The sequence below is a fragment of the Lutra lutra genome, chromosome 18 (assembly GCF_902655055.1).
Source record: "Lutra lutra chromosome 18, mLutLut1.2, whole genome shotgun sequence".
Lineage (NCBI taxonomy): Eukaryota > Metazoa > Chordata > Mammalia > Carnivora > Mustelidae > Lutra > Lutra lutra.
Window position 1 is genome coordinate 77,195 of NC_062295.1, and position 27,261 is coordinate 104,455.

At 62.8% G+C, this 27,261-nt stretch overlaps 2 protein-coding genes and 1 long non-coding RNA gene across 10 annotated transcripts in view; 2 read left to right on the forward strand and 1 right to left on the reverse strand.

Annotated features, from left to right (window-relative positions):
• On the forward strand, positions 1-6,631 carry MPG (N-methylpurine DNA glycosylase). The gene is made up of 5 exons (XM_047714211.1): positions 1-293; positions 2,094-2,247; positions 2,392-2,625; positions 3,432-3,636; positions 6,183-6,631. The coding sequence occupies exons 1-5, from the start codon at positions 16-18 to the stop codon at positions 6,593-6,595; spliced, it is 1,284 nt and encodes a 427-aa protein (XP_047570167.1). The 5' UTR covers positions 1-15; the 3' UTR covers positions 6,596-6,631.
• The window catches only part of NPRL3 (NPR3 like, GATOR1 complex subunit), a 37,740-nt gene continuing 17,027 nt past the window's right edge, over positions 6,549-27,261 (reverse strand). For 7 of the 8 annotated variants that reach the window (XM_047714206.1, XM_047714207.1, XM_047714203.1 and 4 more), the window contains 9 exons: positions 24,980-25,133; positions 23,056-23,137; positions 16,004-16,141; positions 14,914-15,070; positions 11,868-11,974; positions 11,296-11,425; positions 9,199-9,388; positions 8,313-8,505; positions 6,549-7,521 (listed from right to left, as the gene is read on the reverse strand). In XM_047714206.1, coding sequence (XP_047570162.1) covers positions 7,356-7,521; positions 8,313-8,505; positions 9,199-9,388; positions 11,296-11,425; positions 11,868-11,974; positions 14,914-15,070; positions 16,004-16,141; positions 23,056-23,137; positions 24,980-25,133 — 1,317 coding nt within the window. In that variant the 3' untranslated portion in view covers positions 6,549-7,355. Of the gene's footprint in view, positions 7,522-8,312; positions 8,506-9,198; positions 9,389-11,295; positions 11,426-11,867; positions 11,975-14,913; positions 15,071-16,003; positions 16,142-23,055; positions 23,138-24,440; positions 24,465-24,979; positions 25,134-27,261 lie in introns of those variants that run through there. The other variant, XM_047714210.1, reaches the window with a different exon arrangement.
• Positions 7,406-27,261, forward strand: part of LOC125090937 (uncharacterized) — a 21,494-nt gene continuing 1,638 nt past the window's right edge. Inside the window, exons 1-2 of the long non-coding RNA XR_007124524.1 lie at positions 7,406-7,542; positions 15,814-15,820. This is a non-coding gene — a long non-coding RNA (uncharacterized LOC125090937). The remainder of the gene's footprint in view (positions 7,543-15,813; positions 15,821-27,261) is intronic.

Here is a 27,261-nt window from a genome sequence, read left to right on the forward strand (position 1 = left end):
GCGCGCGGGTGCGGGATGCAGGGCACTGGGAGGGGCACCGGGCTGCGGGGCCTCTCGCCCCAAGCCCGCCGCCGTCCCCGCCTTCTCCCGCCGCCAGCGTCCCAGCAGCCCCCGGGTCTTTGTCCCGGACCCGAGGGCCACCCCCCGCCCGGCCCCTCCTCCGGGGGCGGGTCTGCACCACCCCGCCGGGCTTCCGTCCTCCTCCGCGCAGGCGCCCGCGGCACTTCCGGGGTCGCGCCTGGGCGGGCGGGGGCGCCCGGAGTCGCGGGATGCCGGTGCGCGGCGCGGCGCAGGTGAGTGTGCGCCCGGGTACGCGCTGCCCGCTCGGCGCACGGGCGCCCCGCGCTCGCCCGAGGACCCGCCCCGGGGCCGAGAGCCCCGCCGCCGAGCGGGCTCCGGGGGAGCCGGTCACGCGCGCGCGGGCCCCCAGCGGGGCGGCCCCGGCTCGGCTGCTCCTCCGCTGTTGGAAAAGGCACGGCCCGACCCGACCCGGGGCTGCCGGTGGAGTCCGGGAGCAGCCCCTGGCCCCGGTGTCCTGGTCGCGTGCGGCGCCCTGGGGTCCGGCTCAGACTTGTACTGCCCGGCGGCCAGGCTGCCGCAGAAGTGACCGGCGGTGGCCGCAGTGGCAGTGGCAGCCGGATAAAGGCTCGCCCTGGACGCCCTAAGCCCTTGTTTGCCGGATGTGGATGGAGGGCTTATGGGTCCCTTGGACTAACCCACATCCCGGCCGGGCTCGCTCCAGCCCTCCACGGGGGGCACCACTCTGGCCGGAGGGCTCCTTTCCTTCCGATGAGGAAACAGGCAGACACCGTGGGTGTCCAGGGCCCCCTCTGTGGGGAACCCTCATTTCTTTTTTTTTTTTTTTTAATTTATTTATTTGACAGAGAGAGAGACAGATCACAAGCAGGCAGAGAGGCAGGCAGAGAGAGAGGGAAGCAGGCTCCCTGCTGAGCCGAGAGCCCGATGTGGGGCTCGATCCCAGGACCCTGAGATCATGACCTGAGCCGAAGGCAGAGGCCTCAACCCACTGAGCCACCCAGGCGCCCTGGAACCCTCATTTCTAACGAGAGCCGGGGATGCACGAGGCCCAGGTACAGGATCTGAGGCCGTGCTCGCTGAGTGCAGTGCGGGGTCAGCTTCAGATTCTAGGTCTCTGATAGGGAAACTGAGGCCTTTCTAGGCCTCAGTCCTGGGCAGTTTCGCCTGACCCAGAATGACCCGAGTGCCACGAGGCAGGCGGGGGGCCCGGCTCCGGGTGGCAGCGACCCAGCGTCTGAGCCCACGGCGGGTGTTGGCAGATGGGCTGGGCTGCGAAGACGGTCACGTCAGCGTCCACTCTCAGTAGACTGGCCGTCTCCTTTCAAGATGGAATGCCAGTGCTAATGTTAAAAATACTGGGCCTGTCACGCGCTCAAGAGATGTGGGTACTATGGAGAACCAGCCCTTGCCGAGGGTGTTTCCAGGCCCCGGGGCTCACCTGCTCGTCATCTCCCACTGGTAGAGCAGCTGGTCCCAGAAGTGTCTGGTCAGGCTTCCCGGGCTGTGTGGTAGCAGGTGGGAGGTTAGGTCTTGTCCCTTGGGAGACCTCGTCTTCGCTCCACTGCTCCTTATGATGGCACCTGGGTCCTGAGTGAGGACAGGGGACTCACTAGGGGTCCTGCCTTGAGCACTCGGGTTGAAGCAAAGAAGACCTCCTGGTCCTTTCCCCCGACCCCTGCATGTCAGGCCTTCCTGGACATTCTGAGGAGGGGATGACACAGTGGGAGCCCTGCCAACACGGCAGCCGGGTGGGAGGGAGTGTGGAGGACACAACCACCTGTGAGCGGTCCTCGGCCAAGCGCCCGGCCAAGGTCATGGCCGGCCTGGGCGGAAGAGCATGTGACTCTGGATGCTGGGGTCGTGAGTTTGAGCCCCGTATTGGGTGTAGAGAGTACTTATGTAAGTAAATATAAAAGAAAATAATTCCCGGTTAGGGTTGCTGCAAAGGGCTAGGTTCCAGAAACAAGACTGGAAGTTTGGACTCCATGTCACGGGTGGGAATCAGGATAGCAGCCCTCTGTCCTAGGCTCGGGTGCCCCCTGTCCCCTCCCCAGGCCGTGCAGCCCTTTGCCATCAGGCTGCGCATCGTCTGCACGTGGACCGGGTGTGGATCAGAGTGGCTGCTCGGTCACCGCACCCACAGCCTGTCGAGCTGCGCAGGCGTTTCCCGAGGCCTCCCGGGGCCCAGCGTGGGGCTGCACACGCCAGGTACAGCACCCCTTTGCACCTGGAACAACGAACGAGGGGGTGGTCTCCGCTGTTCGAGGAGGCGGGCCGTCGAATACAGTCCTTCGCCTCCCTGAGTCCGACGTTACCACCAAACCTGTTCAGATCGGTCCACTCCCGTTACAGCTCTCCCGCAGACTCGGGCAGAAAAAGCGACTGCTGGAGGCAGAAGAGCCCGGGAGTGACCTGCCCGGAGCCCCGACGCCCTCCCCTACGGAGCCCCGCTTGGGGCGGCCTGCCTCCCTGGGCCCCCAGCGCAGCCTCTACTTCTCAAGCCCAAAAAGCTGCTGCTCTGCACGGCTGGGATCGGAGTTTTTCGACCAACCCGCTGTCATCCTGGCACGGGCATTTCTGGGACAGGTATTGTCCTGTGGCCCGGGATCAGGTGGGGGAAGACTCCGTCCTCGGGCACACTCAGCACTCCACAGGTCCTCCCTGGCTCCCCTGTGGCCTGCGCTGCTCTCCTCCGTGCTTGGCTTACCCGAGAGCACCCGCCCCTGCCCCGTCCTCAGCTGGCCCTTAGGGCCGCTCCGGGCCTCACCCCTGCCCCAGGGTGCCGCCTGAGCCAGCTGCAGCCAGCTCATCTCCCTGGCAGACGGCCTGCTCTGACCCACTCCTTGTGGAGCTGGCTACACCCAGGCCTGCGGTCCAGGCCGGGTCCCCTGCAGGCAGCTGCTCCCACTGCTCAGAAGGGCCTTTGAGAGCCAGGGGGTGGGAGCTAAGTAGGGTGGTCCTTTGTGGTCAGTCCAGGTAGAAGGGGCCGCACAGGCTCTGGGTGTCCTGGGCAGCTGTGTGAGGACAACACTGGGGTCCTGTGCCCTCCATGCTGCCTTACCCCAGGCTAAGCACTTAAGTCCAAGGGGGCAGAGGGAGGAGGAGGCAGGGAGATGGAGGGCCCCACCAAGAAGACTTGAAGTGTGCGGACTCACTAGTGCTGGTTTTCCCCAGCCTGGCCCTGGCCGGAGCCTGAGACAGCTGTCCCCCGGGGACAGGATATGTAGCAGGGCCTGTGTTGCCAGGACGGGTGAGGGGGATAGTGGGGGGCCTGGCTGGGCCTGGGTGCCCCGGTGCACCTTGAACTGGGGAGGTGAGGCCCAGGCTGCGGGCTGTCACAGTTGAGGGTGCCCCCTGCCCCTCGGGGCTCTGAGCAGACACACTGCCCACAGGTGCTGGTTCGACAACTTGATGACGGCACAGAGCTCCGCGGCCGCATCGTGGAGACGGAGGCATACGTGGGGCCAGAGGATGAAGCCGCGCACTCTAGGGGCGGCCGGCAGACCCCGCGTAACCGTGGCATGTTCATGAAGCCGGGCACTCTGTACGTGTATGTCATCTACGGCATGTACTTCTGCATGAACGTCTCCAGCCGAGGTGAGCAGTGCTGGGGTGATGGGGCTTGGGGCAGCAGGAGGCCTCGGGCACTGCCCCCTGAACTGGCAGCTGGGGGATCCGGGAGGACAGGCGGAACAGGTGTCCCTGCTAAGCTAGGCCAGGGCTTTAGGAACTCTGGCTACACCGTCTGGGTGGTGGTAGGTGCCTGGGGCCCCCCATGGACAGAGGTCATGGGCTGACCTGAACACAGAGCTGACAGGTTCCACAAGGACACCGATGGTCACAGACCTCAAAGCTGAGATCTCCTGTGACCAGGGCCGACCTGGGAGGGCGAGTTGTGGGAACACAAGGGTGTGGTCAGCCCGAGTTGACTTGAGCTCAAGCCAGAGCCTCATCAGGTGGTCGGTTGTGGGGTCTGAACCGGTCGTCCTCAACTGGGGATGGTTTTGCCACCTGGGAAGCCACCATTAGGCAACGTCCAAAGAGGTGTGGTCATCCCGGCTGGAGACGTGCTACCAGTGTCTGGCAGGTGGAGACCAGGCATGCTGCCCAAGGGCTCACGAGGCACAGAACGGCCCCCACCACACAGACACAGAATCATCTGGCCCCCGATGTCAGTAGTGCCGACTGGAGGGATGCTAGTCTGGAGCTCCCAGGAGAACCCGCTCCACCTGCGACATCTGCTGTGGAACGGCCTGTGTCCCACTGTGAGCCGAAGGCCTTTGCTCAGAAGGGAGAGCCCCCAGCATCATCCTGCCAGAGGCACTGCTGACCAGGAGCAGGGTCTGCCCAGCCCACTCCGCCTGGCCAGTCCCAGCCTCTGTGTATCTGTCGAATCTCGCCAGGGCCCATCCCAAGAAGAGCAAATGCTTGAGGAGACCAGTAAGAAGCTTGGGGGTCTGGCATGCTGTGTGTCACACACATTTGCTGAATGATTCCAATGACCTGGGAGTTGTGATGGTACCAAGCAGACAGCTGGACACGTCCAGTGTCAGAGCCACAGGGGCTGAAGGATGGGTCCTGTGCCCAGCACAAAGCGGGTGTTGAGAGGGTGGTAGGGGCCATCCCAGAGGTGCTCCTCTTGTCATTCTGGAGCACTTACCTTGGCTGTCTGGCTTTTCCTTATTACTAGAACCAACCCGCTCTTGTGTAGCGGGCCTGAATTCAGACAAGGGGACTCACTGGGTCTATCGAGGCCCAGGGCCGTGGTCAACAAGGAAGGGGAAGAGGCCAGGATTTTGGGGTTGGGGGAGGTACAGTGGACATGGCATACATTGGAGGTGGCACGCCACTTTGTGGACATGTGACCATCCAGGTGGGGCGGGAGCAGGAAACCACGTGGGTAAAGACGGTCAAGGCCAAGGGTTGGGAGGCAGAGGGAGGGAGAGGGGAGGCTGAGGACATGGTCGTCGTCTGCCTGCCCGCAGGGTGCAGGCGGCACAGACACCAGGAGGGCAGGCCGTGTAGACAGGACTAGCAGGTGAGGACGGGGAGACCTGGCAGGAAGAGGTTAGGGTGTCATGTTTTCGTCGGGATGAGGGACTCGGATGCACTCCAGGATTGGGATGTGGGGATGTTGGGAGAGGCTGCCCCTTCACCCCATGTGCAGTGAGGCACCGGTGTGGCACCCACAGGGAGCCCTGACGCTGGTGGGCTGGGACGAGCCCAGGAGCCAGAGGCACAGGAACATCGAGGTTTTGCGTGACCCGAGTATTTCCTGAGGTCCTTTGAGGACTGGCTGTCTAAGGGGCATCTGGTCCCAAAGCCCCGCACTTGCCGGCTGCCGGCTACTTGAGAGGGCTGCTGCGTCCACTCGGGGCTCCCGGATGCCAGTGGGGAGGCCCGTGTGGCCAAGGTCCAAGAGTGGAAACCAGCTGGCCACCTGAGCCTCTGCGACCCCTGGTGGCGGGGGTTGGCCCAGTCCGAGCAGCGTTGCTGGACGATCCCGGTTCTTCTGGCCAAGGTCCAGTCATACCGTTCCCAGCCATGCAGGGGATTAGGGCAGACACGCACTCTTGAGTGAGCCCCTAAGCCCAGGGTGTCCATCTGCTGGTCCCTAAAAGTAGCTCGGACTGGGGCGCCTCAGTCAGGGGAGCGTGTGACTCTTGATGTCAGGGGTGGGTGGACTGACACGCAGAGGGGCCCCAGGGGAGGAGAGGGGCTGTGTGCTGGCGTCTCCTGCACGGGTCCCCGGGCAGGACTCGCTCAGTACCACGAGCACACGGGTGGCTGCTCTGGGCCTGCTGCCTCCGGGGGGCTGGCCACGCCCACAGACGACCGGCTCCCTGGGCTTTCTTCTGCAGCCGCACAGGTGCTGCCAGTCTCCAAACCAGACCAAGCCAGGAGGAAGCCGGCCACCCGCAGCCACCGGGCTGTCCCTAGCTGGGGGTCCGGCATTCGGGCTTCCCAGGCGCACCCCACCTAGTGGCCCAGGCACCTGCAGGTCCCGGTCTGTGGGGGTAGAGGCAGCAGGTGTCCGGAGCTCAGGAAGGCAGCCGCCTCACGTCCGTAGCACCGTGTGCACCCCGGTGTAGGGAGGGTAACAGCCCAGGGAGGCTTGGCTTTCTAGGCTGTCTGTCCCCCAGGGGACGGGGCGTGTGTCCTGCTGCGAGCACTGGAGCCCCTGGGGGGCCTGGAGACCATGCGGCAGCTTCGAAGCGCCCTCCGCAAGGGCACCGCGGGCCGAGCCCTCAAGGACCGTGAGCTGTGCAGCGGCCCCTCCAAGCTGTGCCAGGCCCTGGCCATCGACAAGAGCTTCGACCAGCGGGACCTGGCTGCCGACACGGCTGTGTGGATGGAGCGCAGCGCCCCGGGGACCAGTGAGCCTGCCGTGGTGGCGGCTGCCCGCGTGGGCATCAGCCAGGCAGGAGAGTGGGCCCAGAAGCCCCTGCGCTTCTATGTCCGGGGCAGCCCCTGGGTCAGCGTGGTGGACAGAGCGGCTGAGCAGAGCACACAGAGCGGGCCCTCGGCGAGCATCTGCTCCCATGAGGCTTTTTAATTCTGTAAAAACCCAATAAACACTTTGTCTAGAAAACATTATTGCCTGTGTCTCGGCCAGAGCCCCCTCAGGGGTCAACATGTGCTTGCGGTCGGTTCCCCCTCCAGGACCGGACTCCGGAGGCCCCGCGGGTGCAGGCTGTGCACACTGTCCCTCAGGCCTGTGTGAGGGAGGCCGGAGGGAACCAGGGCAGACTCACCCCAAAGACAGGCATCGGCCCAGGCCCTTGTGCAGCAGGAGTCCCGGGGCGGGGGTGGTGTTGGTGGCGACAGCTTGGTCACGAGGCTCCTGGTGAACACAAGAGCCGTTGCAGGGGGCCAGGCTGGGAAAGGCCCAGGGCTCACTGGAGCAGCAGAGGGCACACAGCACGGCCAGGCTCTCCTCCGCTCTCGTGTGGTTCTCTGTAAGTCCCAGGGTGGCCGTGGGGAAGGCAGCAGCGGAGGGGACCAGGGAACGAGGGCAAGGTTGGGAGGAGGGTCTGAGAGAAGCACGCGGTCTGACTGCGTGGGAAGCCGGCAGGCCTGAGTCCTGGACACTCCCTCCAGCTGGGAGCCTCGTCTCCTCAGCTTAGACACCGAGGCTGTTTAAGGACCAGGTGAGGATGAGAACAGGGAGGGCAGTGGCCCCAAGGCTGCTGCTGGACTCCACTCAGGCCTCAGAGGGCTCAGCCTGGCAGGGGGCGTGGGGGGCCCTGGGGCGGGGGGACAGCCCAGCACCCATGGTAGCAGCCCGCCTCCTCGCGATCGTCCTGGGCCCGGCTTCACGGAAGCAGCGCCTGGAAGACGGCGATGACCGGGTCCTCGTGGGTGGTCACGACCAGCACGCTGCGGAACTTGTCGAACAGCATGAGCAGCTGGGAGCGCCGTGTGTTCTCGTTGTACATGATCTCCTCCAGGTGGTGGCGGCCGCGGAAGTAGTGCAGGAGCCTGGGGCGAGGGGCGGGCAGTGTGAGGCCAGGCAGCCAGGGGAGGGGTCCGCACTGAGCGCCCCACAGACCTGCACAGACCCGGCAGGGATGACGGGGTGGGTGAGGGCTCCAGGCCTGCTGCCCTCATGGGCCCTGTTCACACCCTGGAGCCACCCGAGCCTGAAGACCACGTCCACCCTCGGCACCCTGACAGGGGGAAGTGCAGGGAGACAGGCCTGCCAGGGGCTTCTTGTCATGCTGCTGTGGCAGCGGCTCCTGTGTGGCTATGGGCCCAGACGGGGTCACTGTTCTAGGGCTGTGTGTGGCTGGGGCCGGCGCAGAGGCCTGGGCCCAGCTAGCTGCCTGGCATGCGGTCCCTGACTGGGGGCTTCCCCAGGCAGCCTCACCCCCCCGAAAACCCGACACCCGCAGAGCCCCCCCAAGTCAAAGCCAGGTTTGACAGTCTGTCACCCATGATGTGGGGGTCCTGGACACCACCAACCCCAGCCCGGGCGAAGAGCCTTCCCGGTGCGGAAGATCCCCACAGGCCTCGAGAGGGTAGGAACCTGCTGCAGCTTCCGAAGAAGTAACGGGAAGCACCAGTAAGTTCTGGAGAGACCCCCACAGGCAGAGGCCCCAGGCCTGGCATCACAGGCACCAGCTGGGGACACCTCATGCCCAAGATACCACCGCCACCAGCAACGGCCGGTGGTCATCACGGAATGGAAGCCGCGTCGTCCCAGCCAAGCCCGCACCCGCCTTCTGTTCTGACGCCAGAACTGGCCCAGCCCCGGAGTCACCCTGCCCCACCTAGCAAACATGCGGAGGTCCTCGGGGTTCTGGGCTGCAGGCACGCTGAGGATGGCCGCCCGCTCGTGCTCAGACAGGCTGGCCAGCAGGTTCTCTGTCATCCTCTTGTTGAGGGGAGAGTCCCCACCGGGCAGGAGCTCCGCACTGGAGTTATCCATGCTGGGGCTGGTGAGTGTCATGTCGTCACTGCTGGCTGTGGTGGGCACGGGTCAGGGGGCAGCCAGTGCCCCCACACACGCCCTGGTACACCCGCTGTGCCCCTGTGTCCACCGGGAATCTGCTGCCACACCCCGAGGCAGGCCTGTTCATCCCACCCCTCCCACCCAAGAGGGACAAGGGCGAGCCCCGGGCAAGGCTGGTCCTCGCACTGAACCTGAAGGTAAGGTCAGGCCTCAGTCAAGTTCCAGTCCTTCGTGTCCCTCGAGCCTGGGGGAGCCCGGGGCACCTGGGGCTTGGCGATGGACCGCGTCCTTTGGGCACATGCGGCGGCCACAACGGCTCTGCCAACAAGTGACTGTGAGAGTCCGTGTCCCCTCACAGGCCCCGGCCCAGCGAGCCCAACCGCCCTCCCAGGGACTCAGATCCCAGGCTGCTCCTGACTTGAACGAGGCCCTGCTCCGGAGCCCAGAGGCACAGAGTGGCAGGGAGGCGAGGGAGCAGGGTCTCCTGCCTCCTTCGAAGGAGAGCAGCTCAGCGGGGGACAGCGACTGCCTGTGCGAGGCCCCAGTGGCCCACATAAAGGGCGGGTGTGTGTGCACACGTGCAGCCGTGGGAAGGTGCCTCGCTCACGCCTAACAGTGCCCACGTCGGGATCCCGCCGCCACGCCCAGGTGCCCTCCCGACCACCCCACCCACCACACAGATGCCCGGGGCAGGGCGCTCCTACTTGGGGAGCCGAAGCTGAGAGCATTGGGCGTGCTGAGGCTGCGGCCGCCGACCCTGGCAGTGAAGGGGACCTCGTCCTCCCGGGCGTTGGGCTCCTCCTCGCTGGGCGAGGCCATGAGGCACACGTAGGTGTGCAGCTGCACCAGGAGCCGGTGTTGCAGCATCCACACCACCATCTGAACGAGCTGGGTCTGCAGAAGACGCCGCAGGTGGCCCAGGGCAGGGGAGGGGGCTGCTCCCCACCACGGCCCTGTCCCCTGTGGGGAGCACCCAGGGCCATGACTGAAACCAGGGTTCCCACGAGTCATGCCAGAGGTGAGGGGTTCCTGAGCTCGAGAGGCCTGACCCCCACCTCAGGAAAGGACCGGTCAGCGGCCAGCAGAGACCAGCTCCTTGCTCCGCGCAAGGCCAGAGGAGCCCCAGGGCCGCACCTGCAGTTGCTCCCACCGCGCACTTGGACGGTGCCAGCATCGGGCCTCTCAACGCCCAGAGCTGAGCAGCAGGGCCGACTACAGGGCCCTGTCACTCAGACCCCTCACCACACGGAGCGGGGCCCGTGGGGACCTGCCGGCTGTGGCCTGGACACTGCCCAGGAAGACGCTGCAGGCAGCTGCTCTGACAGCACCGAGGCCTCTCCCTGGCTTGGCCTGGAAGCCTGCCCGCAGACACAGAGCCCCGATGAGCCGTGTGGTCCCGGCACATGGAGGCCACCCCTCCCGCCGGGGGCCGGCCCCGACCGAGGCCAGCGAGGAACCCTGTGCAGGCCCAGCGTGAGCACAGGCGAGCAGGAAGGTCGCACATCTGCCGGCTCGGCTTTGGGAGTCCCTCCTGGGAAGAGACGACTGACCAGGCACAGAACAGGGAGGCACCAGGTACCACCGGCACATTATGACCTGGTCAAACCAAGTAAAATGGAAAAGGTTGCAAAAGAGTTACAATTAAAAAATAAAACAAAGAGGCTTCGTGAGCACTAACAAGCGTACTCCAGGCCCCGAAGCAGGAGGCCTGACAAGCAGACGCCTCTCCCAGGGACGGCGCGGAACCAAACCCAGCTCCGTCCGAGCCCCTGACCAAGCACACGGCGGCCCCCCAGGCTTGGCCTGGGAAATCCACCTGCCGTCCGGCCCGTGAGGATGGCTCTGCTGGGGGACGTGGGGCACAGATGCAGAGTGCGGCTTTTATCCAGCTGGTACAGCCTGGCACGGTTCCTGGAAACCGAAGGCCCCATGAAAGAGGCCGTCAGAACTCCCTCAGCTCAGCATCCGAATGAACTCAATACCAGGATCTCCTCCTCATTCACAACTTAAGAAGGAAAAGGGTTTCCTTTGAAGGACTGGTTTTGCCTCACAGATCTCACACTTATTTAAAACGATACTTTCCTCTTGAAAACAAAGCCTTGACAGCATCCAGCCCCGTCTCCCAACACCCACCCCATCCTGACTCTGGCTCTGCGCCGCCCCTGCCCCCAGCCGCAGAGCCCCAGGCCTTCCACATGGGGGAGGAGGGCAGAGGATCATTTGTGGACCCAGCCTGCACCTGACCCAGAACTCACCCATTCATCCCATACACTTCGTACCTTCCTAGATGAGCCCTTGCCACCCCCAGCAACCCCAGTGGTCCCACTGGGGCCTGTCCCAGGCCTGTCCTCTCCAGATCTTCCTGGATGAGGAGATTCTGGGGATCAGGGAGCTCAGGACTTAGACGTACATACCCTGTGGTGAGTTCTGGACCATGGACGGGGAGAGAGCAAGAAGCAGGGCCCAAGCTCAGTGAAAACAAAGCTGACTTGGCATCCCCTCAGGAGAGGTCACCACTCTCCTGTCACCTGGGCCTCTTAACGGCTCTAACCACTCGGCTCTAGGCAGTCAGGGCAGCCTCCACCGGGGGTGGGGGTGGGACTTGGGACTGCCCCACAGTCTGCAGCTGGCCTGGCTGGGGAGCCAGCTCCTGGTCACCCTGGCATGACGGGTACCACCTACACAGCCAAGTCCCTTCCTCCCCAAAACCCAGGCTAGGAGTGCAGCAGCACTGAGGGCCCTGGGATGAGGAGCTGATACTGGGCTGGTGGCTCCCAGACCCCCGGACTCCTGCAACTTACCTCCTGCACGGGGGGGGCGAGGGGGTTCCTGAATTCTGACAAGGAGACAGGCAAGGAGAACTTAGCAAGGACAGAGGGCAGGTCATGAGCTGGAAACTGACGGGAGAACTGTTCAGCCAGTGGGGAGTACCTGGGGAGAGGTGAGGCAACGGGCCCATGATCTCAGCAGGCCTCTCCATCGCTTCTGGACAGCCGTGCCCTCGCCGTGAGCCCAGGGTGGACAGCAGGGAGGCACAGCATAGCAGGTGCCCAGGGTGAGAGTCATAAGGACAAACCGAGGTGCTTTCCCTCGAGGGGCAGCAAGAGCCATGGGCAGAGGCCAAAGCCCCTCCGAGCCCCCGAGTCAAGATCAAGGCTCCCAACCCCCACCAGGCATCCCATCCACCGCCCACCGGCCAGCAGGTGTGAGGGAGCACAGAACCTGCACGGGGGCTTTGAATACCGGAAGAGCACAGGCCTGGGGCAGGCCACAATCAGAACATGGACACAGCAGAGGCCAGCAAGCACACCCAAGTGAGGGCCCGGCTGAGCAGGGAGCACCATCCTGGGCTCTGGCAGCCGGAGGTACTCACAGACACACGCTGGCGTTGGGAGAAAGCATGTAGACGTTGTTCTCACACAGCGGGTAGATGATGATGGCCTTGCCCCAGTACACCAGGTGGGCGGCGAGCTGGAAAACCTGCCAACAGCGGGAGCTGGGAGGACAGTGCCCGACTCTCCGACCCCCACCTGGGCGTCTGGCACAGCACACACAACCACCCTCGTTATCACTGGTCCCTGGTGTGGTCCGGGACGCTCACTTCCCATGGACCCTGTCCCATACGATCCTCCCCAGGCCGGCACTGAGGCTGGGACACTGCTCCGTGCACCGGCACCTCACCTCAGCAAACAGGACACCCGAGCCCACACAGCCGGAACCATAGCTGTCACTGTTAGTCTTCTCTCTCACCCCAAGTCCCACTGACACCGGCTCCAAAGCGAGGATACACCACTTTCCTCCATCTGCCCCCGCCCTCCCCTGTAGTGTCTGCCTCCCACCACTCCCCGCAGCCAGAGCACCGTTCCGGAGACCAGAGGTCTGAACTCATGCCACAGGCCGGAGTCCAGCTCTCAACAGGGACACGCTCCCCGAAGACTCTGGGGGAGAAGCTGCCCTACCCCCTCTCGCGGCAGCCTTCCTCGGCACGTGACCACCTCCCTCTACTCCCTGCCTCCGTGATCATACCCCCTGGCCATGTCTCACAAGGGCCCGGCAGGGACAACCCAGGGTCACGGTCCACCTCAAAACCCTTCACCATCTACAAAGTCCCCTGTGCAGATGCAGTGGCAGGACGTAGGAGTAGGATGTGAAGGTCTGTGGGGAGCCAATCACAAGGGATGGACAGTGCGATCCCAGTTCTGTGATCCAGAGATAATATGTGAAGAAAGGACACACGCAGAAGGTCCGGAGGACTCTCCAGCAGTGACCTCTGTGACACAGGACTGCAGGACTCTCCGTGCCTCTAACTGCGCGATGTTTGAATCTTTTTTTTTTAAGATTTTATTTATTTATTTGACAGATTACAAGTAGGCAGAGCAGCAGTCAGAGAGAGGGGAATGCAGGCTCTCCGCAGAGCAGAGAGCCCGATGCGGGGCTTGATCCCAGGACCCTGAGATCATGACCTGAGCCGAAGGCAGAGGCTCAACCCACTGAGCCACCCAGGTGCCCCTGATGTTTGAATCTTTCTAAGAACGTATTAACCTCATCACGACAAGAAACCCCAAAACAGGGCAGGAGGGTGGGAGGATGTGGAGACAGGTGAAGGACGCAACAGTGCCCCTGTCTTGGGGAACACAGATCAGCACAGTGGACCCTGAAACTAAGGCAACACTGTATGTTAATTACAGTTAAACAAAAAAAGTGAAACAAGAAAAGCCCAAAATATTGACTTTGCCGATGATGGAACATGAATTACTTGAGACTTTATTTTTTCTTAGGTAATCCGTACACCTACTGTGGAGCTCAAACTCATGACCCCAAGATCGGGTCACGTGCTCCATCGACCCAGCCGGCCAGGCACCCCGAGAGCTCAAGTCATGGTAAGTCACCTGAGGACATGCACGCTGAAGCTGACACTTTCCCCCTCGTGGGGCCGTCGTGCCTGGGACTCCAACGGGCCTCGGGAAGCTCTGTCGACCTCAGGCCCCAGGGGGTGACTGCAGAGGCCGGCAAGGCCGACCGGCAGCCAGCAGGAAAGCCTGTTTCTCACAATGTTCAGTGCAGAGTGATGGCAGGGGAAAGGGTCTCCCCATAGCAAGGCTGGGCGGGGACGTGAAGGGGATGTCACCAAGCTTAGTCTGTGTCCGAAGACACCGAGAAGCCGGAAAGCTCCGAAAGCGCAGCCCGGACGGGTCAGAGCACGAGCTCTGCAGTGTGGACGGAGCCGTCCCCACATCAGGCCCGTTTCGTGGATGCTGCGAAGGACAGCGGGGCCCCCAGTCCAGGAGTCCGGGTGACGGTGCACGAGTGCAGAACCCGTACGTAGCCAGTCTCACAGGGGATGGACAAAGCGCATGGGGAACCCACAGGGAAGGACTCGCCCTGGACGGCAGAACCAGAAAATGCTACTTTGGAAGACACAGGCCCGGGAGTTCAGGCCCCCTCACCGCGCTAATGACCAAAGGCCAAAGGCCAACATCCCGGGGGGTGACAGGGGGCGCCCAGGCAGGCCGGTCTCACCCCTGGGCTCCTCTTCCTTAGACAGCCTCAGAGAGCCAGGCTCCCGGGCCAGGTCCTGCTGCCCCCTGGTGGCCACATGGTGCCCACGGACCCAGACCCCGGTCCTGCCCTCAGTGGTCCGGAAGGCACAACTGCCCTGGGACCTTCAGCTTCCTCCTGGGCTTCTCCGCACTCCCTGACCCCCACCCAGGCTCCAGCCAGGCCACCGGGACCGAGAGGCCCTGCATCCCATCAGAAACTGTGGGGGCGCCTGGACGGCTCCGTCGTCGGTTGGGCCTTCTGCGCGTTCTCAGCTCAGGCCAGCATCTCAGCCACGTGAGACGGACTCTGGCCGGGACTCCCTGCCCACGTCTCCCCAGCTCACGCGCACTACTGTGCACTCTCTTGCGAAAACAAACAAGTCTCAGAACCACGAAAAGAGAAACCGCAGGCACAGGCGCCCAGCTCAGCAGGCGGCAGACCCCACACAGAACACAGGCCTCACCGCGCGCACAAGGGGACTGGTCAGGGCCCCCAGGTCAGGTCCCGCTTCTGCACCCGCAAAGTACACCGTGCCACCGGTTTGTCACACAGTGACGCCCAGCAAGCCCCCAGCACCTGGAGGGCCGCATGCCTCCTGACTGCTGGCACAGAAGATGACGTCAGCCCCATAGCCACTTCAGAAAGCCAGCCCTGAAGCCAGGCCTCAGATTCCAGAGCTTGGAATGACCCATTCCCCCATAGCAGGCCACGCGGGGCCCCTCACCAGACAGAGGTCCTGGGGACACGACACATAGGCAAGTCTGCTTTCCTGACGCCCTGACCTCCCACCTCCACCCAAGGACCACCTGCTCTGAGGTGCCCCCCTCCCCCGCCATTCTCCCCATGGAGGGCGTGTCCTCGGGCCCACAGGGCGTTACCTGCAGCAAGGCCAGGTCTGCGTCCTGGGCCAGCTGCTGCAGGTTCTTCACGGCAGACGTGGTCTTGATCACGCGCACCAGGGCCGGGGAGCAGTCGAGGGGGAGCTCGCCCAGCAGGGACTTCTCGTCACTCAGCAGCAGCAGAGCGTGGTACGGGCTGCAGAGCAGAGTCCGAGGTCAACTGACCAGGCACATACCCGGGCCCCACAGACACTGGACCCGAGAGAAGAGGCCACCGGAACAGTTAGACAGAAGGGCAGTGGTGTGTCCAGGGGCCTTTAAAAACCCACAGGGATTACTACAACCCTCAGAAAAAACAACGGGAACAGAGCGGAGGAAGGCTCGACGACCCAACTCCATCTCCCCTCCCTGGGACTGCCCAGCAAACATTTGTTCACTGAAAAAATACATGAATCTTTTCCAAGCAAAGAGTCCCAAATATGGAAAAGCAAAATCCCCACAGCAGCTATGAATAGAACTACATAAAAATATACTCAGCAAACAAGTCCAGGAGGAAGCACACACACTTAGAGCACAGACGGGGCAAGGGAGAGAGGACGAGGTAGTGCCCTGCTTCCTCTCATCTCCAAATCTTCTGTAATGTGCCCGGATTTCTTTTTTTAGTCATAAAGATATCTCAGAAAACAAGAGACTTTGAGCAGGGAGGTTGCAAAAACGGCTCAGCTCTTTCCTTGCAGGAAACCAGTTAAACTAAGACGCTGAGCTCCCCAAGTTCTGATTCGGATGCGGTGCTCCGGTGAGCAACACCGGGAGGGCGCACTCCTCCCCCAGTCTGGCTTCTCGCCAGGATGCTGGGCCCCTCCAGCACGTCCCAGGCCCGGACTGAAGACCCGGGAGCACAGAGCCTCATCGCCCCGGCAGTGCTGAGAGGGCCCAGAGGACACCTGTGGCTGGTCCCGTCTGGACAAAAAGCAGACCCCGAAATAGGCACCGTCCCTTCTCTCCACAGAGGGCCTTACCTGCCACAGGCTGTGGCAGGAAGAAAGGACTCCCGAAGGCAGCCAAGGGGGAGCATGAGGCAGCAGCTCCGGGGAAGGGCCCGCAGGCAGAGGGCAGGGCTGGCACTCACCGGATGGCCTTAAGGCTCCGCTCGATGGCCTCAGGGGGGATGAGGCTGGAGGCCGCGTAGTGGATCTTGTGGGGCAGGCAGAAGCTCACCTCCAGCCAGCTGTTGACATGCAGCCGCACCACGCCGGACGTACACAGGCTGCGGAGAGTGGGCCCGTTACCGCCAGTGCCCCCGCAAACCCACACGCTCACTGCAAGCCCACCAGCCCCGCCGGAGGGGGCTGCTTCCCGGCCCCCAGCTCTGCAGCCCGAGCAAACCGCACATGAAGCCCGGGCCAGAGAGCACCTCCCAGCCGGCAGGGTGTTCACAAGAAGAAAACACACACACACATACACAGATGTCTCTGGGGAGCCCGAGAATCTGCAGTCCGACCGGAGCACCAGGGCTCAGGGAAGCCTCTTCTTCGTCAGTCCGAGGCTCAGGGGCCACCACGGCACAGGCCCTTGCACAGCCCAGGAATGCCCCGTCGCAGGTGGGCGGCCAGGAGGGCAGGGCCAATCTCCGGAAAGGACAGGTGGGCAGCAGGGGAAAGGTAGGGGGGGTGCCAAGCCCCCAGAGTCCTGTCAGGGAGGAGCACAGGGCACCCGGCTCCCTACAGAAGCCAGCAGCACGCCAGCTATCCCATAGCAAACCAGCCTCAGCTGCAAACCTCTCACTCCCCCACTCCCTGCTGAGGGCAGCCTCGTTCTTTCAGGGCCAAACACGACTCAGGTCCCGTAAAGCCCCCTGCCCCTGAAGCCTTGTTTCTCCCAAAGCCCACCCTGACCACCTGCAAATCCTGTCTGCTCTACGTACAGGGAGGTACAAGGTCCAGACCTTCTCAGCACCAGCCCCCCCCGGTCCACCCTCCCTACTCAGACCCTCAAAGATCCGACCTCGGCAGTCCCAGCCAAGGCCCCCCAAATGCCGGGAGACTCACATGACCTGCCCACTCTTCCCCCGACCTCGTCTCCCACCCCAGGCCGTCTGGATGCACCTGAACTAGCCACTCTGCTGTTCTCGGCCTCTGGGGCTTCCTCTGGGCGCCCTGGGCTCCTTTTCCATTTCAGGTCTCACTCCAAGCACCACCTGCTCGGTGGGGTGGGCCCTGACCCGGCCCCAGCCCCACAGGCAATCCGACTGCCGTGTGGTCCCGCGTGTCTGGAGGCACCTACGTATCTGCTAGAGGGTGCCGTTTCCCTGGCCAGAACCCGGTCACCAGCTCTGGTCTTAGTGCTAACTCCCCCCGACACAGCCGGTCAAGTGTTGGGTACCTGGGGGCACTGAGGGCCATTTCGGGGACAGAGGAAGGCACACACTCTGACTCTGGAGGGACACTCCCTCGGGAAGCCCCCGTGCAGGGAACAAGCTCCTGGCAGCCCCCCAGGGGGCATGTGGCCCCATATGACCTGCCCCCAAGAACCACACACATAGGAGTCGTCTCCAGCAGGTGCTTCTAAAACCCTCGGGTGAGGGACACCTGGGTGGCTCAGTGGGTTAAGCCACTGCCTTCGGCTCAGGTCATGATCCTGGGGTCCTGGGATCGAGTCCCGCATCGGGCTCCTTGCTCGGCAGGGAACCTGCTTCCTCCTCTCTCTCTGCCTGCCTCTCTGCCTGCTTGTGTGTACTCTCTCTCTCTGACAAATAAAATCTTTAAAAAAAATAAAAAATAAAAAATAAAATAAATAAAACCCTTGGGTGAGAAGTCGGCCTGACCGCACTCCAAGCCCGGTGCACGGCTCCTGAGCCAAGTGCCAACAGCACTTGGGATCTGACACGGAGGAGAAGGGGCTACTTGGGCAAAGTGCCCATGACTGGTCCTCACCAAACCTCCAGCAGGTGGACAAGATGGGGACGGGTGCCCCTGTCAAGGTCTGGCCTGGCCCAGCCCACTTCTTCCCCTCACATTCCAACCCCACTCTGCAATTCCCAAGCAGCCAGAGAGGCCAAGACGCCCACATCCGGCCAAGTGTGCGGCGGGCCGGGGCTCAGGAAGGCCCCGTCTCAGCCCTCCCTCGGGGCACACAAATGCACAGTGCTGGCAGATGGCCCTGTGGCCCTCACCGCCACACCCCGGGCTGTTCCTACCATCGCGTCCCTGAAGCCTCAAACAGCAGAACAACTACCACAGGCTTCTCCAGGGTCCACCCAAAGAGCCGGCAGAATCTGTGTCAGCCGTTTTCTCGTGAGAACAAACCGTGGGGGAACAAAACGCACATCTGTGACCTCGACGACCCCGGAATTCCTGCCAACACCACAATCTATCTGCCTGCTGCCCCACGACTCCCAGACACCCTCCACCGGCCCTGCCCGGAGTCAGCAGGGAACCCACGCCACACTCCCTGGACGTCTGCACCACGAGCTGTCCCCGGAGGGTCAGAGCACCCACGGCTGCGAGGGTGGGGACCTCAGGTGGGGCTGAGGCCAGAAGGCAAATCTTTGGTCACCATGGATGCCACAGTCCCTCAGGGTGACAGCTACGAGTGGGTCTGATGAGCGTCACGCTCTCGGAAGAGACCTGGGATCCTTCACCAAGGCCCAGAAGAGCGGAGAGCTCAGGAGTCTGTAGGAGATGGCGGTCCCCAGAGCCCCAGCAAGCTCTGGGCAAGGGCGTCTGCAGGAGGACAGCTCCCACCAAACCTGAGAAATGGCGGCTCACAAAGTCGGAGGTCACAGCACCAGAGAACCGCCCGGTGGATGAGGTTCTCAGCATCCACGGACAGAACGAAGAGAGAAGAGAGAGGAAAGCAGGGCCGCAGGGAGAGCGAGCCTGAAAGCTAACGTGGGCAGGCTCCTCTGTCCCACCGGGCACCTGGACAGAAAGGCCGGCGGACTGAAAAGAAAGGCCTGCTTCCAAGCGGCCGTCCTTAGGATGTGGCTCAAAGGCGCGGCGGCCACACCCGGGAACCGGAGTCAGCCCTGACGCTCCTGCTGTTTCCCTCGCAGCTGCTCTGCTGCCCCAGGAGCTGCACGCACGGGCACGGGCACGGGGTCCTCGCCCTGGAGCAGGGGGGACGCGCGCACGGCGCTCCCTGGGTCTCACGTGCAGTTTGCTCCACGCCCCCAGGCACTGCTCGCCCGCCCCTGGCCACATGCGCCCACAGAGCACTGTGTACCGAGATGCCGCGAGCAGACCCGGCAGAATACGCCCACCCACACGAGCTCCCGGGGAAGGGGAAGCCCCGGAGTGCCCCTGCCCCTAGAGGCGAGCCAAGAGGAGGGGAAACGGATGCGTCTCTGTTTCAGAAGTGCGGCCCATTTCTCTGGCCCTGCAGGATGGAAGGCGCCCCCTCCGAAAACCTGGGAGGCTACGTCTCGTGTATCTGTCGGTACCGCACAGCAGTTGACACACAGCTGCTGTCCGCTGCCCATGTTACTCGCGCCCAGCCCCGTGTGCCGTCGCCGCCTGTCACCGAACAACGTCCCTGCGGCATCACGGCGCAGTTCCCTACGCTGTAGCAGGTGCGGAGCAGGGGTCTGGCGCCTGCACGGCTCCTGCTCTGTACTTCTGCCTGCCTGGCAGTCATGTTTGGTCTGGAAACACTGTACGAAGAGCGCTGCCCCCACGTGAGGCTTATCCCACCTGCCACGCGGCTCTGGGCCATACAGGGTTGCCCAGCCCTGTCTGCCACAGGAGATAACGCTCAGGTCTCAAGGCGATGACTGCACAGGAGGCGACACCTGGCCTTGAAGGCACGCCTTTATCTCTCATGCCCCAGACGGAAGGTGGCGTGTGGCCCTTACCCCATTACCCTCTCCTCCCACCCTCGCAGAAACAACTTCAGCTCCTAACCCTTGAGCTGAGAGCTGAGACCTCCTTCTCTGGTCTCCTGGTCACCCTTCTCCCTGCCACCCAGTGCCCACCGACACTCTGGTCCCACACACAGCCAGCCTTCCTGCTAACGCAGCGGGGACACGTACACATTCAAGAGGTCCAAGTGGGCTCAGAGGTTTACAGAAGTGCAATTTGTGGAAGAAGAGACTAACCTTCCCAGGACGCTGGCGGAGGTGTCTCTGGTGCATCTCGGCTCTGAGCAGGCGGCAGTGGGAGGCAGCAATGAACCAGCCCAGAGTTCCCAAGGCCACCTGCCCAGACTGGCCCTGGCCTGGGCTGTCCCCCGAGCTCCGAGCCTCCCGGCCCCACCACAGGCCCCGCTACCTCTGAAAACAAGTTGGCACACACCGTCAAGCCCGCGGCCCACAATACTGTGACTGCTGCGCACTCATTCCCTCGACCACCGGTGGGCCACCAGGCGCGCTTTCCCACAGGCCAGCCTCAAGGTCTGTTCCAGGAAGTGCAGGGACATCCCCTGACTTCACAGGAGACACAACCTGATGATCACACAGACACGTGAGGCAGTCACTGAGATCACTGAGCCCCACAGGGGACAAAGATGCCACAACAGCCAGGGCAGGCTCCCAAGGGATTCATGCTGCCAGCCCCTCCTCACAGACACTCGGGTCCTGGGCCGCGAGGCCACCAGGCCAATCAGCCACGCCATGGCCGTGGGTTTTACGTGAAGCAGCACATCCCGGGAGGCTGGGCGGGCTCAGGTGCCTAAGTGTCTGCTGGGGTCAAGTCCTGGGTCAGGCTCCCTGCGTCTCCCTCTGCCTCTGCGGCTCCCCCTGCTTGTGCTCTCTCTGACAAATTAACAAATGAAATTTAAAAAAAGAAGAACAGCTCCTTTGATGTCTCACCCGGATCTCCACCCCCACACCTCGCAGCTCCGGGTCTCACCTCTGCTCAGACAAAACCCTCGCAGCCCCGCTGCCACGCTGCCCCGGGGAGAAGCGGCTCTGTGCCGCTGGGTCACTCCGTAAACGCACAGCGTCCTCTCTCAGCTCCAAGCTAAGCCCCTGCAGCAGCGGGCCAGGCCAGACCTCAAGGCACAGGGAAGGCCCCAGGCCAGGGCTGCTCCTGGGCCGTCACAGAGCCACTGCCACTGGCAGGCTGGGACAGGGTGCGGGGGAGGACCCCGCTGTCCCTGGGCGTCCCACCAGAGAGGTGCTGCTGCTGGCTTACGGAGGTGGGCCCGGGACCCACGAGGGGGCAGGGTGGGGTCTGCGAACAGGAAAGGGCGGACGGGGTCTTCACCCGGAGGAAACAGGGACCTGAACACTCACACCAGGACGCCTGGGCTGGAGGAAGCAGCCGGAGGGGTAACAGTGAACCCTGGGCGCCGTTTCTTCCCCGAAACGCAGCTCCCTGGCCTCCCTCAATCCAGTGCCCACTGGGGCACCGGGCTGCCTCGAGTCCAGGCTGCAGGTGGGCCAAGCACCCCGGACCTCACGGCCTCCAACCCGCAGCTCAAACCCAAGGAGTCGCGCTCCACTCCTTCCTTCGACGCAGCAAGCCTGGCTCCGGTCTGGCATTTATCTCCAGGGCAGGCTGAGCGCCGCTTCTCGTCCCGCCCTCGCAGAGGGAGGCCGGGCACCGGACGGCGCCCAGGAAGAGACTGCCAGCACCAGCCAGCCCAACACCGGAGGGCAGCAGACTTCAACGTGGTCATGAGTGACGCCGCGGGAGAAACGGGGGGGGGAGCACAGGATGGGAGCGCCCGTGCCAACCCCCCGCCGCCACTGAGGTCAGGACGAGGGAACATGGGCTGCAGCCTCCGTCGCAGAGGACAGCTCTGCATCTGGGGCGAAGGCACCTTTCCTCCTACAGAGCGGCGGATGGGGTCTGAGGAAGCCCTGGACAGGAGAGGGGGACGCACAGGGTGGTAGCCGGACACGGCTGTGGACACACACGCTCACCGAGACCCTGGGCCGGCACAGCCAGAGGAAAGGGTGTCTCCTGTGCTGCCAGCGGGGTGTGGCCCGTGGCGCAAGCCCCTATGCACCGCGTCATAGGGCGCGCTGTCAGGAGCACACACACAACCTCGCGTGCGCAGCGGGTGCAGGTCTTAGGGCCCCAGAGGCTCAGAGGCTGCGGCAACTGAGGGCCCAGGAGAGGGCTGGCTAACTGGGCGGCAGCAACAGAGATGTCCTTATGTACCAGTACAGCAGGGTCGAGGCCACACCACTGAGCGGAGAGGGCAGGGACGGCGTGCGCGCACAGCGTGAAGGGGCAGAGGTGGCCAGTGCTCGCCTGCGTGGCCTCAAGCCCGCCTGGGCAGCTGGCACGTGGCCCAGGGCTGAGACGCACCTGCCACCGGGGCCAGACGGAGCCTGGTGCAGGGACAGCGGGGAGCAAACGCAACACTCTGATTTCCAGGTCTGAGGGATGCGTGACCTTTTCAAAAGCTTCCGTTAAAACAGCAAAAAGAATGGAAATTTCCCAAATGCTCCTAACAATAATCCCTGGTATGAGACTAGAGATGGGCTTTGTTTTCTCAACACTTTTCTAGATTTCCTAAATATTGATAACGAGTGTGTACGGTTGATGAAATCAGGAAAACGACTAATGCAAAAAAGGGTCGAGAAGCCACCCTTTCTGGGCTTGGACGACTTGTCCTATAGGCAGCCACAGCTCTTAGGCCCAGCCCACCTCCAGTGGGGAGCGTGGGGCCCACCGATGGGATGAAGGCCCGAGAAGGCCAGGGGCGGGCACGGGGCGGTGTGCAAGGACGAGGCCCAGAGCAGCCCGCACCACTGTCCGGGCAACAACTCCTCAGGAACCAACAGTCCTGGGGCAGGGCGGCAGGCACAGCGTGCAGGGGCCCATCCCCTGTGCCCCCACCCCCGCCCCCCACCTCCCAGCCGCACTGCAGACCCAGGGTCGGGAACCAGTGGACACGCTGTGAAAAAAAGTTCTTGGCTGCGGACACCAATACTACGGGAAGAAGCGTGAGGCTCTGCTGTGTCTGCAACACCTGCGCCTTCCTGCATGCAGCCCCCAAGTCCCACGGGGGCGTCCGGGGCGCCCTCGGAGCCTCAGCCTCCTCCTCAGCAAAGTGATGACATGACACCCACCTCAGGAGGCAGACCCCAAACCTGGCACCGTGACACGGTGACTTCAGGTTCAGTCCGGGGGCTGGGGGCCGGCACTCCCAGTCCGCGCCTGCCCCCAACACAGTGGCACAACGGCAGAGCCCACGGCAGGTGCCCCGGCACACCCCCGCCCGCCTCACCTGTCGTAAGCCTCCTTGAGGTCCCTGGCCAGCTTGCACTTGGGCAGGATATGATGAAACGGGGACTGAGGACCGTCACTCGCTGCAACGATCAGAACACAGAGAGTTGAGAGCCTCCGAGGCCAGGAAACACGTGAGGCTAGAACGGAAAATACCCTAAGGACAAGGTTAACTGGGCACCTGGGTGGCTCAGTGGGTCCAAAACCTGACTCTTAGTTTTGGCTCAGATCATGATCTGGGGGTCGTGAGATCGAGCCCCACACTGCGTGGGGCGTCTGCTCAAGATTCTCGCTCTCCCTCTGCCCCTCACCCCCCACACTCACGTGCTCTCTCTCAAATAAGTAAATCTTAAAGTTTAACTGAAAATAAATTTGAACTCGGTTTTCTCTTTTAATTTATTTTTGTACAGTTTTATGTACTTATTTGACAGAGTGAGTGAGAGACAGAACACAAGCTGAGCGAGAGGAGGAAGCAGGCGTCCTGCTGAGCAGGGGGCCCGATGTGGGGCTCGATCCCAGAACCCTGAGACCATGCCCTGAGCCAAAGGCAGATGCTAACTGACTGAGTCACCCAGGCGCCCCAATTTCAAGTCATTTTGAAACAAACATCAGGGAACCCCGCACTGTATTTTATAAAATCTATGCACCCATTTGAATGAAGACGAGACTTTGGCTGATTTGTTCAACGGCCTTTAGATGGGTTATGTGTTAGATTTCGGCACTGGGGCCCCTGGCCCCGCAGCGAGTTCACCGGTGGCCCCAGAGCACAGACCCCAGAGACACCCTCCACCTGCAGAGCCGTTGCTTCCAGGCCTCATCCCACTCGCTCACACCAGGGCCATTTATTTTTAGGATCCAAAGTCTTTCATTAGGGGCATCCGGGGAGCTCAGTCGTTAAGCATCTGCCTTTGGCTCAGGTCATGATCCCGGGGTCCTGGCATCGAGCCCCGCATCGGGCTCCCCGCCCGGTGGGAAGCCTGCTTCTCCCTCTCCCACTCCCCCTGCTTGTGCTCCCTCTCTCGCGGTCTCTCTCTGCCAAATAAATAAAACCTTAAAAAAAAGTCTTTCCTTAGTCCTTTATCATTAATACCTTAAAATATGTAGTTAATTGAATTTTTAAACATTTCTTGTGGTAGGGCCTCCTGGGGGCTTGGGTCAGATCCCGGGTCCTGGGAAGGAGTCCCACATTGGACTCCCCGCTCAGTGGGGAGCCTGCCTCTCCCTCTGCCTCTGCTGCTCCCCCTGCTTTTGCTCTCTCTCTCTCTCAAATAAATGAAATCTTAAAAAAATTTCTTCCGATAAAGTCACAGATTCTAAAGAGAATTTTTTTAAACAAAACTTGTGGATTGTTATTAATCAGTACACAACTGGCCAAAACATACTTACACATTCTGACAGCTGTCAAGGGAAAAAGCAAGTCCTCACTGACAATGCACCCGAGCAGGCCAGCTCACGTCCGCCAACCGCTACTCTGACGTCCAGCCGTGGCCAGACTGGGCTCACCCTCAGACCCGCGTCTGGCCTCCTTCGGCTGCAGTTGGGGGTGTGGGGGTGGCAGGCGGTGTTCCCGTGCTTACAGGTGGTTTGGGGATGCCCAAGTCCACGCAGCAGCCAGTAACTGGTCAGCTGGCGACTCCGTCAGGTCCTCCCTCAGCTCGCAGGAAGCCGAGAACTGGAAAGCGCCCACTTCGCCAGCCCCGCGTTCCCACTGGCCCCTGGGCAAGTCCCCGGTGTGTGCACCGGCCACCAGGCGCTGGGGGGTGCGGATCAGGCCAGGAAATCCACTTCCAGGGTCAGTTCAGGGCTGCTGTGCAGCCATGTCCTGTGGGGCACCCTCCCAAGCGCCGGGGACGACCTGCAGACATCACAGGAGCCCCCGGTGCCTGCGTGTGGGCCCGTGCACGTCAACACGCCGTGGCACTCACCGTCGGCCACGGTGGACACCTCGTCCTGCAGCGCCAGGATCAGCTTGGCCTCCCGCGTGAGGTACTGGCAGCGGCGCTCCTCGTGCTGCAGCACAGTGGCGATGCGCCGGGACAGCGTGTGCAGGCAGTTGATGACTGACGGGTCCGCGTTGGCCTGCGGGGGAGGGCGGGGGCTCGGAGGCGGCACGTGCACTCAGGGGCACACCGGGCGCACCGGCCACAGGGCGTGAAGGAACCTGCTCGACTCCTTGTCCACACGGTCCTCTCCAGGGGCCACTGCTGTCCCCGGGCCTGTGTCCCCTCTGGGGTCCGTCACAGCAACACCACTGTGAGCAGCATCCTGGCTGGGGAACGGCTGCCAGGGAGGCAACACGGAGACGGCTCCATGGGGCCCCCAGCATTTGCCACCAGCAGAGGCACGGCAGGGCACCACAGCAGGGCCATGCAGGCGGGCCCAGGGCAGCCCGCCGGGGGCCGGGGCAGCGGAAGGCACAGATCCCACCACCCACCCACCGTGGGACCCCAGGCTCCCGACGAGATCTCCACAGTGGCACCTCCCACAGTAGTTAGCCCGACAGAGCCCCTGCAGGGCACAAACCCTAGAGTGCTTGGGGTCACCCATGTGCAGCCACCACTGGTGGGCAGGACCAGGCCTCCTGAGAACTCAACCACACAGACCCACTACAACAGGGACACGGAGCTCGGGACACAGAAGCTCCAGGCCCCCCATCTGCTGGACACACTGTCCTCAGGGGAAGAGGCTCTTCCCAGCAGAAACATGGCTAACCGAAGCCAGCAGGCCCTTGGCACCCCTGCGCCAGCTCCAGAACCTATCAGACGGGCAGCGAGGCCAGGCAGCCACACCCGCCCGGGCCAGGGTGGGGCAGGCGGCTGGACGGTGTCTGAAGAGGCACTCGGAGCAGATAGCCAGCGAGCCGTGACTCAGTGGTTCAGGAGGCCGGCTGCGAGGGCTGCTGAGTCATCCCAGGGGCGGAGGTGGGAGAAGGGAGAGGGATGCTGGTACCGCTGATTAAACCCTGGGGTGCCTCCCCTCCTGTTTATCTGGCAGGCAGGGCCCCCCCAGCGAGGTGTCCACAGCCAGCCTTTTGGACCAAACCCTGCACCAAACAGGGTAAACACCTTCATCACCCGGACTTGGAGAGATTTTCTGAGCTCCCAGCAGATGTCTCGCTCACAGACAGAATCTGCACCGGTGTGGGGGACAGGACTAAACACTGCCCTCACGCCATGCCCAGCACCCAGCAGCAGTCCTGCTCCTCCAGCATGGCCCCCAGCAACGCCCCCAGGAGGCGCTGGAACCACAGGGCCTCGGTCAGAAGCACGTGCTGCAGCTTTCCGACAAAACACTTGCAGAGGAGTCTGCACAGGCGGTCCCGGCCCGACAGCAAACAGGGAAGGAAGCTCCCATGCACCTGGCTATCCCCCTCCTGAGCCACCAAGTCACACGGAAGAGCCTGACCCTACGCTCCAGGTCCCACCGGCGGGCCACCACGGCGTTTTAAGTCAGACGCCGGAGCCCACGATGTCCACATTCCCAGGCATGCAGCGGGGGTGCGCACCCAGGCGAGGCCCGCTGGCCCGCCCTCATGGGATGCCCTGGGGTGTCCTGCCTGGCTTCACAGGCCAGACACCACAGACACAGGTGCCTGCAGAGCCCAAGGCTCGCTATGGCCACAGGGACAGAGGGACCACAGAGGACATGCCGGCCCTGCGGGGAAACTCAGAAACGCCTCATTTGCCCCGCAGGTGATGTGAAACAGCAGGAAATTTAGGGTATCGCCTGTGAGACTTTCTCGCTCCCAAAAAGTGCACTGAAACAGGATAAGGCCTTCAAATTTGCAGGCAACACACACACACAGAGCAAGCACGATGAGATGGACCCCAACATGGACCACCAACGGGCCAGAGGGGGAGGAGGGTCCTAGACCGGCAGAGACCCACAGACACAGCCCACACACTCATGAGGGCGAGGTTTTCATCCTGGCCTGTCCATCCAGACACGCCAGCAGCCAAAACTATGGCCACCAGGCACTAGCTGATACCAAATCACGGCGAACTTTATCAGGGGTGAAAAGGTACCATGGTATAACACCAACATTCACAGCTGATAGAGAAGCCACCCACAGTACGGAGAACTGAACAGACATGAGCTGCGGGGCTTGCCCAAAACACCTGAGCAACAGGGCAGGGGAGAAGCCGGGGTGGGCCAGTGACGGCCAGGGGACCTCAGAGACGGGTGTACAAGGCTGGTCAGACTATTA